The sequence below is a fragment of the Mastigoproctus giganteus genome, chromosome 9 (genome assembly GCF_048544385.1).
Source record: "Mastigoproctus giganteus isolate SK-2022 chromosome 9, ASM4854438v1, whole genome shotgun sequence".
Classification (NCBI taxonomy): Eukaryota; Metazoa; Arthropoda; class Arachnida; order Uropygi; family Thelyphonidae; genus Mastigoproctus; species Mastigoproctus giganteus.
In genome coordinates, this window is record NC_143583.1 from 114081164 (window position 1) to 114094251 (window position 13088).

The 13088-nt window shown below is 39.4% G+C and overlaps 1 protein-coding gene across 1 annotated transcript in view; it reads left to right on the forward strand.

The window, feature by feature from the left end:
- LOC150080655 (uncharacterized) overlaps positions 1-13088 on the forward strand; it is a 175048-nt gene that overhangs the window by 132478 nt on the left and 29482 nt on the right. Inside the window, exon 8 of the mRNA XM_090380774.1 lies at positions 12515-12682. Coding sequence (XP_090236900.1) covers positions 12515-12682 — 168 coding nt within the window. The remainder of the gene's footprint in view (positions 1-12514; positions 12683-13088) is intronic.

Below are 13088 nucleotides of genomic sequence, written 5' to 3' on the forward strand. Positions count from 1 at the left end.
CATAATTATGGCCAAAGGTTTGCTTACTTCCTTTGCTACCTCCTTTAATATAACTGGATAGATCCCATCCATCCAGCAAGCAAAAATGAGAGTAGGAGTGTGCTATATGACTTTGGCCAAATGACTTTGATACTGTTGTACATGGAAGACTACTATACAAATAGGAGCAGTATGGTATTAAGGGCAAGTTGCTACAATGGAAAAAAAGGGTGGTTGAGTGGAAGAAGGCAGAGTGGTAATCAATGGGCTCTGCTCTTTGTGGACTATTGTTATTAGTGGAGTCCCCAGGGTTTGATGTTGGACCCACCATTGGTTTGTATATTTATCATTGATATTGATGAAGGTATATGAGACTTAATATTTAATTTTGCAGACGATAATAAGGTTGGCAGGGTTGTTAATGATAGTAATGACAGTGTGCTACTGCAACAGTATCTGATAAATGTGGGCAGATGGGCTGAGAAGTGGCAACTGAAGTTTAACATTGACAAATGCAAGGTACAGCCTATGGGTAGCAGTAACCCCAGAGTAATGTACCAACAGTGAGTTACTACACTGAGGGCAGGGGGAGAATAAAAAAGACTTGGGGGTATTTTTTAATAAAATTTTTGCAACATATTTTATTTCAAATCCTTTTAATTGGCTATCAAGCACAAACTTTATAAATTTATTATAATTTGTTTATAGACTGTTTCTCTGGTACAAATTCACTTAAAAGCCATTATAATTATACCTCAATCAGCAGTTTCACATAACACGGAACAGTTTCGGTACCAATTATCAGTGCTATGCGGGGTATTGCTGTGTGTGTGTGTGTGTGTATATATACACACACATATATTGTATCCTTTGCTGCTTTGTGCAATCAGATGTGGCCGACCGGGCTAGCCGGGTGGGTAAAGTGCCTCCCTGACAACCCAAAGGTCGCGGGTTTGAATCCCGCCTCGGGCTTGGATCAAAGTACTGCAAAAAACCTTGGGAGGTGCATTATGGTCACAGAAGCCGATGCGCCAACAACTGCCAAAAAAAAAAAAAAAAAAGCAATCAGATGCAACTGTCATAATTTTATTTTTATCTCTCTACAATCACTTAATTCCTTATTACACACAAACACAGCAATAACCCACATAGCACCGATAATTGGTACCGAAACTGTTCTGTGTTATGTGAAACTTTGCTGATTGAGGTGCCACTTCAGTGTATATATTTGGTGCCACTTTTCTGTGTGTGTGTGTGTGTGTGTGTGTGTGTGTGTGTGTGTGTGTGTGTGTGTGTGTGTGTGTGTGTGTGTGTGTGTGTGTAAGGATAAAAATGCAGTGAAAAGTTAAGTGATTGTAGAGAGATAAAAATAAAATTATGACAGTTGCACCTGATTGCACAAAGCAGCAGCAAAGGATACAAAAGTTTATATATACGAGGTAGAAGTAATAAATCTATTGAAAAGTGCAAAGATGGGGGCTTTAATTACACAAAACGCCAAAACTAATAGAAGGATAGTAGAAATTGGAGATATTGAAGGCGTAAGAAAGAATGTGAATATCTTATATGATATGAATTAAACAAAATTATAGGCTGAATTGGATAGTCAATTAGAGAGAAGGGAACTGTAAAGCAAAAATGATTAGATTAATATATGAAGTAATAGCAAGCATCAGATAAGGTTGGGATACTTTGGTTATAGGCCAAGAAAGGGGGGAGAAAAATGACAAAATTAAAATCTGATACTAGCTAAAAATAAATATTGATACATAATCAGGTATTTCTTCAGGTGACTACATCTGATCATGTATCAAAAACTGCATTTCTGTACTTATCCATACTTGTGGAAGAAAAGAAATAAAAATATAAAAAAGTGAGAGAGCAAATAGGAAGGCAAAGTGGCAGAACTTCCACAAAAATATGGACAATGTAGTCCCAATGTAGTGTATGTTGTAAAATATAAGAAATTAAAGTAAATTTAAGAGTAAAATAGTAGTAAAATTAAAATACGTGCTTACAGTGTAACTTAGATGTAGTAATAAGTGGTTATAAATGAGAATTAGCAAATGACACTATTTAGTAAAAATAGAAGATAAGCAAGCAAATGGTATAAGGCAAGGGAATTAAGCCAGGAAAGGCTTCATTCCCTTGAGATAGTGAGAGGTTAAGGGCAGTAGGAATGTTCATATTGCCCTCGTATTACACTAATAGCTTTACAAATGAGAAAAAAGGAGAAGAAGAAAATAGAAAGATAAAAAGCTGAGAAAAGAAATTAAAGGATACTTGGGTGAGCTGGGTTTATAAAGTACCATCCTTTTAGAAAGCGCCCTGACTAAGAGTTAGTAGAGAGAGAGAGAGAGAGAGAGAGAGAGAGAGAGAGAGAGAGAGACTAATATCAGATGCTTGCGATGTAAGAATTTTCCAAAAAGCCGAAAAAATATCGAAAATATATAAACCAAAAGAATTACGAAGAAGTCGATACTTGCAAATAGAGTACAAAATAGATACCTGGAATTTATACCCCTCGATGTGGCCACCTGTATCCTGTATGTGGTGAGGGGATCTCCCAATGATGCTGCTGGTTTTCCAGATTAGCATCACTGGGATCCATCACCCGTATCAACGTGTGCAGCCATGTGTTGCGACCTGTCGAAACTCGGAAAGGGGGATCCTGGTGTTGAGGGGCCCAGCGTTGATGCACCACTTCGGCCCCTGCTTTGACGAGATGGGAGGTCCCGGACTGGCTCAACTGGGATCAATCAGCTGGTGGTTCTTATTGCTAGGGTTGACTGCATTCCATTAAGTCCCCCTCCCTTTGGTACTGGGATAGGATCAAGGCTTATTGGAAACATGGGTATGATGCTCCTAAGCAAATTTGGCATCCCGTTTGTGTACAGTACCTGCTAGTTCATGAGTAGCCGTCCGCTTGTAGGGCTCCGTGGTGGGTGAGGTACTTAGGGCATCGGAAATTTTTATCTTACTCATATGAGTAATTTAAATTCTATTTCTTCTGGTGCCCCAACAAGGCCCCCTACCTAACCAATTGAAAGATACCACAGATAACTGCAGTTCAAAAAGACCCAGAACTGAGGATAGACCACCATCTGTGACACCGCTTTTCCTCATTCTCCATTCCACCGGAGAGCAGGCACTCGGGAAAATATCATCCTCCTTCATCCAGATAGGATTAGAAGGGTTGACAGGATCTCCAAAATCTGTCATAAGGCTAAGTTCTGAAGACATTTTAGTTGAGGCTCCAAGCCAAAAACATGCACAGCAACTTCTGAAAGCCCACATCGTTAGGAGGATTACCCATCATCTTTACCTCCATAAAACCCTGAATTTTTTATGCAGTGTCATATCAGAGTGGGATCTTCTTCACGTTTCTGAAGAAGAGATCTGCTCTGAGAGAACAAGGAGTGATGGCTGTCAAGAGAATATTGATGCGGAAGGATGGGAATCTCATCCCTACCCAAGTTATCATCCTAACGTTCACCACCCCATGGCCTCCAAGTTCCATAAAGGCAGGCTATATAAACCCAGTGAGGATTTATATTCGGAACCCACTGAGGTGTTTTAAATGCCAAAAGTATGGCCACTCTCAAACAGCTTGTTGTGGCTCCCTTGCCTGTGCTTGCTGTGGCGCTAAAGACCACGAGAGCAAGGAATGTTTAGCTTCTAAGCCAAGTTGTACTAAGTACCAAGGAGAACACCCTGCATACTCTCGAGCATGCCAGAGGTGGAAGGATGAAAAAGAAAGCCAAAAACTGAAAACAGAGCTGAATATCTCCTATCAGAATGCCAGAAAACACATCCAACGAATAAATAGTGCCCAGAAAGCTTCTGGGAAAAGTACCATTGGTACTCAGACTGATATGACTATTCCACCAAGAAAGCCATTTACTCCTGTTGTGCACTATTTATTAAATTCCCAAAAGCCCACCCAAAAATCGCAGCCAGCCACCACTCCCATATCCGTACCTCCTAGAGCTCCACCACTTCCAAAACAGTGCTAAAGAAACTCCAAAGAAATTAGAACAGCCACCTACAATCCAAGAAACAATGGATGTAGAATTGCAAAGAGTTCCAGGATGAGTCTGTCCTGGAACTCTGCGAAAGAAGAAGATATGGATACAGGCCAATGCCCCCTAAGAGAGAGATTAATCCGGACTGAGAAAAACGAAGCCCTCAGCTCTTTGGAAGCCACCAGATGGATCCAATAAATCTAAATAATGGGTACATTTAAGTTTACTTAAAAAGTAAGCTTAAATGTACCATAACCAGCTTACTTAAAAGTAGACAGTTTATGTCTTAGACAGTTTAAGCTTTTTTCTGTGAAATTATTTTGTTAAATATTGACACATACATAACACAGTACAACCCTGTTGCATCTCAACTTGTTATGAACTTTGCTTTTGAAAATGACAAACATTAAGATGAAGAGCTTTTTAAGTAAGCTGGTCTAAAACTGGCCACTTTTATTGTTGTTATTGGTGGCATATGATGCAATGAAGCAAGCTTATAAAAGATCAGCAAAAAAAAAAAAATTTCCTCTCACATCACTTTTCCACTCGCTCCAATAATTTGTCTAGTCCTTCCTTGAATTTATTCAAATTGTCCACCTCCACAACACCAGATGGAAGTTTGTTCCAATAGTCAACCACCTGCTGGCTGAAGACATCTATCCTGCAACCATCCTTCCTCAGTTTGAATTTGTTCCCCCTCGTGTGTAGTTGGAGCAAGAGGAAGCATGCCATCAGCATTGAGCTTGATCAATCCATTAAAATTAAAAACTTCAATAGGATCACAAGGTGATCCAATTGAAAAACCTCAAAAAGCTTTAAAAACCTCAATCAAATCACTTTGTGCACCTGTTCCAGCAGATCTACATCCTTCCTAAAATGAGGCTTCCAGTACTCAAGATGCAGCCGGCCAGTACTCCAGTATGCAGTACTGAAGATGCGGCCGGCCATAGCCTTATACAACGGGATAATCATTTCCTTGTTCCTGCTAGAAAAGTTCCCGTATATATTAGACAAAACTCCACGAACTGCCCCTGCAGGCAAAAAAAAAAAAAAAACAAATATCAATTAGTTAGTATGTATATATATTACAGTATTAATTAAGCTAGGTATGTAAGCGTAAATTTGTTTTTATTTTGCTAACCTGTGGAAAATATTCTTCCGATTTTCACATATCGTTCAATTTTGTTAATTGGTAAGGTAATAAAGTGTAAATTTGTGCTTTATATCTTTACATTTATAGCCTGTGGATAATATTCCTCCTATTCTCGCTTATTAGAAATGCCATTTAATAGAATTAAAATTAAATTTGAAAACGTATCACAATGATCAGCGCTTACTACATATCATACAGTGAATGGTATTTTCTTATGGAGAGTTGATTGTATGGTGAACCAATCGTGAAGCGGGGATCCCCTGTATATGATATCAGAATTATTTTTTGCATCCAGTTCCTTTGTTATTGTATTATAATATCCAGTCAGATTGGTCAGACAAGATTGTTTCTTAACAAATCAATGCTGTGAATGCCATATAAGTGCATTCCTGTCTAGATGATCCTACATTACTTCTTTAACCAGAGACTCCATTATTTTTCCTGGAACAGAAGTTTAGATAACAGATCTGTAATTACTTATGTCACTGTTTGATCCCTCTTTGTGAATTGGGTATACATTTCTAGTCAATAGTGACCTTACCTGAATCCAAAGATACCCTCGTAAATATGGCTAAGGATTTGCCTACCTCATTAGCTGCTTCCCTTAATATAATTGGATAGATCCCATCCACCTCAGGCATCTTTTTTATGTTAAGCTTCAGCAATTCCTCTTCCACTTTCCTCTCAGTTATCACAAAATCATTTAGCTTCCTGTTAAATTTTGATGAACTTCTGGAATTCCTCTCAATAAAGAACTCATGCATGAATGTATATGCAGAATATCTATTGTTTGTTAGCAACCTGGGCAGAATCAACAACAGTTACACCATTGTCAAGTGGACCAATGCAATTCAATGCCTTCCTTTTACCTTACTGTTAATTTAAGTAAAGAAGTCTTTGCTACTTTTCTTGGCATTTTCTACCAGAGTCCTCTCGTAATCTGCCTTAGCTTGCCTAACCTTCTTTTTTGATTTGATTTGATTACAGACTCTTTTATATCTACCATATTTTTCTGTATCATCAGATAATTTATATGCTTCCCATGCATTTTTCTTCTCTGGCTACAAGTCTCATTAGTTCATCTGACATCTATTTAGGTCTAAGCCTGGAATGGTATATCTTAGTTTGAAAAGCTTAGTTGCTTCTACAATTACTTTCCTGAATGCTTTCCATTTAGCATTTTCTGCTGGCAACGTCATCAGACAATCCCATTGTGTAGTATTTAAACTTCACGTCTCTAAGATCGCAATTATATTAATTACTAACTTAGAAATGTTAAAAAGTTAGCAGTTAATTATATTAAAAGACAGCCTGATACATATCAATTTGCATCTTTTAAAATATAAATTTTTGAATATTTATTTCAAGTGTGAGAAGGCATTTAATTTTCTGTTAATATTTTGACATTTGTAAAGAACCTGATTTTCTTTACATAGTTAATGCTTTTGGTTATACTTCTGTTATTCATGGTTATTCTGAGAAAACCATGAATAACCATGAGATATTTTTGCATTAGAAATCCACCCCCCCTCCCCCAATCATGACTTCATGCATGGCATCTGCTGCTACCATGCTTCAAAGTGCACTGGCACTGTATGAGTTCACAGACCAGGGAAATGATCTAACAGTGTTTTATTAGGGGATGACTATTGCAGCCAGATCAGCAGTAATGAGTACCTTGGATGGCCAACTTCATGTGTTCCTGTGCAAACAACTGTGGAAAACTCACCAGATAGAAGTTCCACGGAAGCCAGCCACATGTATTGACCAAAATGGATGAAAGGAGGATTAATTATGCTATCCTGCAGAACAAATGCAGTAGGCCACAGTAGAGCAACTAGCTACCCACCCATATTACAATATGGGGGTGCACAACCCATTTCATAATATGCACCATGCATAGAACACTAGTGTGGTTATACTATCATAGCTAATGATCCACCTGAATATCTTTTGCTAACAGACAACCCATCACAAGCAAGTGTGCTTACAGTGAACACAGGAGAGTAGCCTTGTTCAGTAGATGATGGGAAATGGGTTGTCCTGCCTGATAAATGGGGTTTCTGTCTGTGCCATGCAAATGATGGGTTTAGGTGTCACAAGGCTCTTGCACTGCATTACACAAAAGGGGGTGTAAAGGCTATCAGCAGGGGCAGCATAATGGTCTGAGGCATGTTTGAATGGGAGACCTAGTACCGATCTGTCACTGGAGACGCCATTATTTAAGAGAATCACCATTGAGTATCCATTACATGGATGCTCATGGCAATTCTCTTTCCAGATCATCAAGGCATCTTTCATCAAGACAGTACTCTGCATTACAAGGCTGCAATGGCATTGGATTAGTTTGACCTATTGCAGCCTTGAAAGCAGAAAACTCATTCTGGCAAGTTCTGTCCTCCTCTGGTTGCCAGATCTCATTCTGGCAAGTTCTGTCCTCATCTGGTTGATGAATTTGAGGTATTGCTCAAAACATCAAAGGCAGATATTGTTGGGATATCAGAGACGTGGTGTCACACGTAATGCAGAACTGGAATTTGGGGAATACAATGTGTATAGAAAGGATAGTAGTAGTAGTAGTAGTAGTAGTAGTGGCACTTGATGCAAGAAAGCAAGTGTAGGAGCTTATGCAGCATCAGCCAAAAAAAAAAAAAAAAAAAAATCACACCATACCCTCCAATTGCCTGTCCAGTTCCTCCTTAAATTTATTTAACCTGTCAACTTCCACAACGACAGATGGAAGTTTGTTCCAGCAATTAACCACCCGCTGGCTAAAGGCAAATTTCCGCACATCTATTCTACATCTATCCTTTCTTAATTTGAACTTATGTCCCCGTAGGTTCGTATTCTGAACAAGTGGGAGGATCCCATCAGAATTCAGCGTGCTCAACCCATTCAAGGCCTTATAGACCTCAATCAGATCACCGCGCAGGTGCCTAGTCTCCAGCCACTGCAATTTGCAGAACTTAAGCCTCTCTTGGTAAGAGGATCCCTTCATTCCCCTCACCAATCATGTTGCTCTTCTCTGTACACGCTCAAGCAAATCTACATCCTTCCTAAAATGAGGCCTCCAGACCTGTACGCAATACTCAAGGCGTGGCCTGACCATTGCCTTATACAGAGGGACAATCACCTCCTTTTCCCTGCTAGCAAAATTCCTATATATCATTGACAAAACCCCATGACCTGCCCTAGCAGCCTGTCTACATTGCTCAGAAAACTTCATATCTGACTGCACAATTACTCCCAGGTCTTTTTCATTTTCTACCACCTTAAGTGTAGTACCACACAGTTGGTACGTTTCTCTGGGGTTACTTCTACCCATATGCAGTACTTTGCATTTGTCAAGGTTAAACTTCAGTTGCCACTTCTTAGCCCATCTGCCCAAATTATCTAGATCCTGTTGCAGTAGCACACTGCCATTACTGTCATTAACAACCCTGCCAACCTTCGTGTCATCTGCAAACTTCGACATTAAGCCTGATATACCTTCATCAATATCATTGATAAATATACAAAACAACAGTGGACCCAACACCGAACCCTGTGGGACTCCACTAATAACATTAGTCCACGAAGAGCAGCACCCATTGATTACCACCCTCTGTCTTCTCCCACTTAACCATCCTTTTATCCATTGTAGCAACTTACCCTTAATACCATTCTGCTCCAATTTGTACAGTAGTCTTCCATGCGCAACAGTGTCAAAAGCTTTCCTGAAATCCAAGTATATGATATCAAAATTATTTTTTGCATCCAGTTCCTTTGTGACCACATCATAATAACCAATCAAATTTGTCAGACAAGACTTTCCCTTAACAAACCCATGCTGTGTCTGAATTATTGCTGCAGTCTTGTCTAGATGATCCTGCACTGCATCTTTAACCAGTGACTCCATTATTTTACCCGGAACAGAAGTTAAACTAACTGGTCTGTAATTATTCGTGTCACCCTTCGAACCTCCTTTGTGAATTGGGGATACATTTGCACATCTCCAGGCGTTGGAAATCTCCCCTGAATCCAAGGATGCTCTCATAATTATGGCTAAGGGTTTGCTTAGTTGCTTTGCCGCCTCCTTTAATATAACTGGATAGATCCCATCCGCCCCAGGTGCCTTTCTTATGTTTAACTTGAACAATTTCTCCTCCACTTTGCTCTCAGTTATTACAAAATCATTAAGCACACTGCTACAATTTGATAACCTTCCATTTTCAAACTGTAATGATTCCTCACGTGTGAATGTAGATGCAAAATACTCATTTAGTTTGTTTGCTATCTGAGCAGGATCATCAACAGTCGAACCATCGATGTCAAGTGGACCAATCATATTCAGCCCCTTCCTTTTAGAGTTTATATAAGTAAAGAAATCCTTGCTGTTTTTCTTAGCATCTTTTGCCAAAGATTTCTCGTAATCCGCCTTTGCCTTCCGAACCTCCTTTGTGACCTGATTACAGACTAGCTTATATCTGCTACAGGCTTCTGCGTCGCCTGATAATTTATATGCATCCCATGCATTTTTCTTCTCTGTCAGAATGTCAAAATTGAGAGTAGGAGTGTGCTATAGGCCTAATGACTCTGATGAGTATAATAAGATATTGTACAGGGAAATAGAGTGGGCCAGTAAATCAGAGAGTCTTATAATGGGGGATTTTAATTTCCCAGATATTGACTGGAATTTGTGGGTTGGTCACTTGCACACTAGCAAGGCTTTTGTGGATTTATTGGATGATTGTTTTCTACATCAGCATGTTCGTGAGGCAACAAGAGGGAGCAATACTCTTGATCTGATTATCAGTAGTGATTCTTCATGCATTAAGAATCTGCAGATAAATGAACCACTAGGTGGCAGTGATCAGTGTGTTGAAGTGGGATTTACTCAAGGAGGTAACTACCATCAGAGGTAAAGGGAAGGGTTTTTGTTTTCGTAAAGGCGACTATGATGGTCTGAGACAATATTTAAATTCTATACAGTGGGACCAACTGATGATGTTACCAACAGCAAACTCAAAATGGGAAGCATTCAAGGAACTAATCTTGGCTTTACAGGCTTTACATACCAACTAAGAAATATTGTTCAAGGTTTAGGCCTAAATGGTTGTCAGACGAACTAATGAGACGTGGCAGAGAAGCAAAATGCATGGGATACATATAAATTAATGGGTGACATGGAAGCCTATGATAGATATAAGTTGGTCTGTAACCTAGTCACAAAGGAGATTAGGCAGGCAACGGCAGACTACGAAAAATCCTTGGCAAAGGAAGCAAAGAAAAACAGAAAAGAGTTCTTTACATATTTAAACTCAAGAAGGGAAGGGATGAATCAGATTGGTCCACTGGATATTGATGGTTCAACAGTTGAGGATCCTGCTCAGGTGGCTAACAATCTAAACGAGTATTTTGCATCTACATTCATGCATGAGGAGTTATTCAGAAAGGAGAATGATGTAGGTAAAGTAAACATTGGCAGTGAGCTGGATGATTTTGTAATAACTGAGAGGAAAGTGGAGGAGAGATTGTTGAGGATAAACATAAAAAAGGCACCTGGGGTGGATGGGATCTATCCAGTTATATTAAAGGAGGCAGCAAAGGAAGTAAGCAAACCCCTAGCCATAATTATGAGAGCTTCTTTGGACTCAGGGGAGGTACCCATAGACTGGAGATGTGCAAATGTAACCCCAATTCACAAAGGAGGATCAAAGGCTGACACAAGTAATTATAGACCTGTTAGTTTAACTTCTGTTCCAGGTAAATTAATGGGGGCACTGGTTAAAGAAGCACTGCAGAATCATCTAGACAAGAATTCAGTTATAGCTCAGACGCAGCATGGTTTTGTTAAGGGCAGGTCTTGCCTGACCAATTTGATTGGATACTATGATGTAGTCACAAAAGAACTGGATGCAGGGAATAACTTTGATATTATATATTTGGATCTTAGAAAGGCTTTTGATACTGTTGCACATAGAAGACTGCTGCACAAATTGGAGCAGTGTGGCATTGGAGGCAAATTGCTGCTATGGATAAGGGGATGGTTGAGTGGCAGAAGACAGAGAGTGGTAATCAATGGACACTGCTCAACGTGGAATAATGTTATTAGTGGAGTTCCTCAGGGTTCAGTGTTGGGTCCGTTGTTGTTTTCGGTGTTTATGAATGATATTGATGATGGGATATCAAGTTTAATGTCCAAGTTTGCAGATGATACAAAGGTTGGCAGGGTTGTTAAGGACACTACTGACGCTATGCTGCTGCAACAGGATCTGGAAAGGTTGAACAGATGGGCTGAGAGGTGGCAAATGAAGTTTAACATTGACAAATGTAAAGTACTACATATGGGAAACAGTAACCCCAGAGCAACATATCAACTCTGCGGTACTACACTGACAGTGGTAGAGAATGAAAAGGACCTGGGGGTAATTGTGCAGACAGATATGAAGTTCTCTGAGCAGTGCAGACGAGCTGCAAGAGTAGCTCATGGTGTCTTGTCAATGATATACAGGAATTTTTCTAGCAGGGATAAGGAGGTGATTATTCCCTTTTATAAGGCAATGGTTAGGCCACATCTTGAGTACTGTATACAGGTCTGGAGGCCTCATTTTAAGAAGGATGTAGAGCTGCTGGAACGGGTACAGAGAAGGGCAACAAGATTAGTGAATGGAACAAAGGGTTGCTCTTACGAAGAAAGGCTTAAGTTTTGCAAATTACAGAGTCTGGAGACTGGGCACCGGCGAGGTGATCTGATAGAGGTGTATAAGGCTTTGAATGGTTTGAGCATGCTCAATGCCAATGGGATTCTTCATCTTGCTCAGAATAAACACCTCAGAGGGCATAAATTCAAATTGAGGAAGGACGGATGTCGGATAGATGTGCGGAAATTTGCCTTTGGCCAGCGGGTGGTTGGTTGGTGGAACCGACTTCCATCACTTGTTGTTGAAGTTGATAGCCTAAACAAATTTAAAGCTCAACTGGACAGGTATTTCGAACGAACGGAGGGGTGAAATGGGAGTGGTGTGTGTGTGTGTGTGTGTGTGTGTGTGTGTGTGTGTTTTTTTTTTTTTTTTTTGGCTGATGCTGAATAAGCTTGCTTTCTTGCATCATATGCCTCTACTAATGCTAAATGACCCTGATGCCAGCCCATTTGAATGTGTGAAAGGATGTCATGGAATGGGCTATTTAGTGTCTGGATCCAGTACCATTGACCATTGTGGATTATCATACCTACTCTCTAGTACTTCATCGAATCTATGTCATTACACACCCAAGCCCTGCTACATGCTTAAAGTGGTGTGTGTGTGTGTGCGCGCGCGCGTGTGTGTGTGTGTGTGTCAAGAAAACATACATACATGCATCTGTTTATTTTAAGGAGGAAAATAAAGAGAACAAGCTACCTGCTATCAGAAGTAAACCGTCAGTCCATTGTGGTATTCCATTCTTACCTAGGCAGCACTGCAACTTAACTTTACTAAAGCCTTTTACTTTTCAAAAAAGAGAAGTGGCTGTCAGTAAGGAAACTTCAGGAGAAAGAGAAAAGGTAATCATTTTATTTTCTTTTATAGTTTTCTGTGCATATAAAAAAAACAATTATTTAAGTGTAAAGTGTATTGTTAATTATTTTTAAATTTTGTATACCTAAAACAGTAAAACTTGTAAATTTAAATGTTTTAGTTCCTCCAGTATCATGAATAAACATTCATTTTCAAACTCCATCAATAATTATTTTTTAATTGTAAAAAGTATAGCTATAAAAAAAATTTATACTTTTTTTTTTAATGAAAACCCCAAACATGAGAGGTATTGGAACCTATAGTACTTAGTACTGTGCTTAGGTTGGAGGTTGAGAAGATGAAAGAAGATATTTGTTGACATTAGACTTGAACTTCTGCAGATTGTAATTTTCAGGAAATACATATGAAGGAAGATTGTTCCAGAAAACGGCA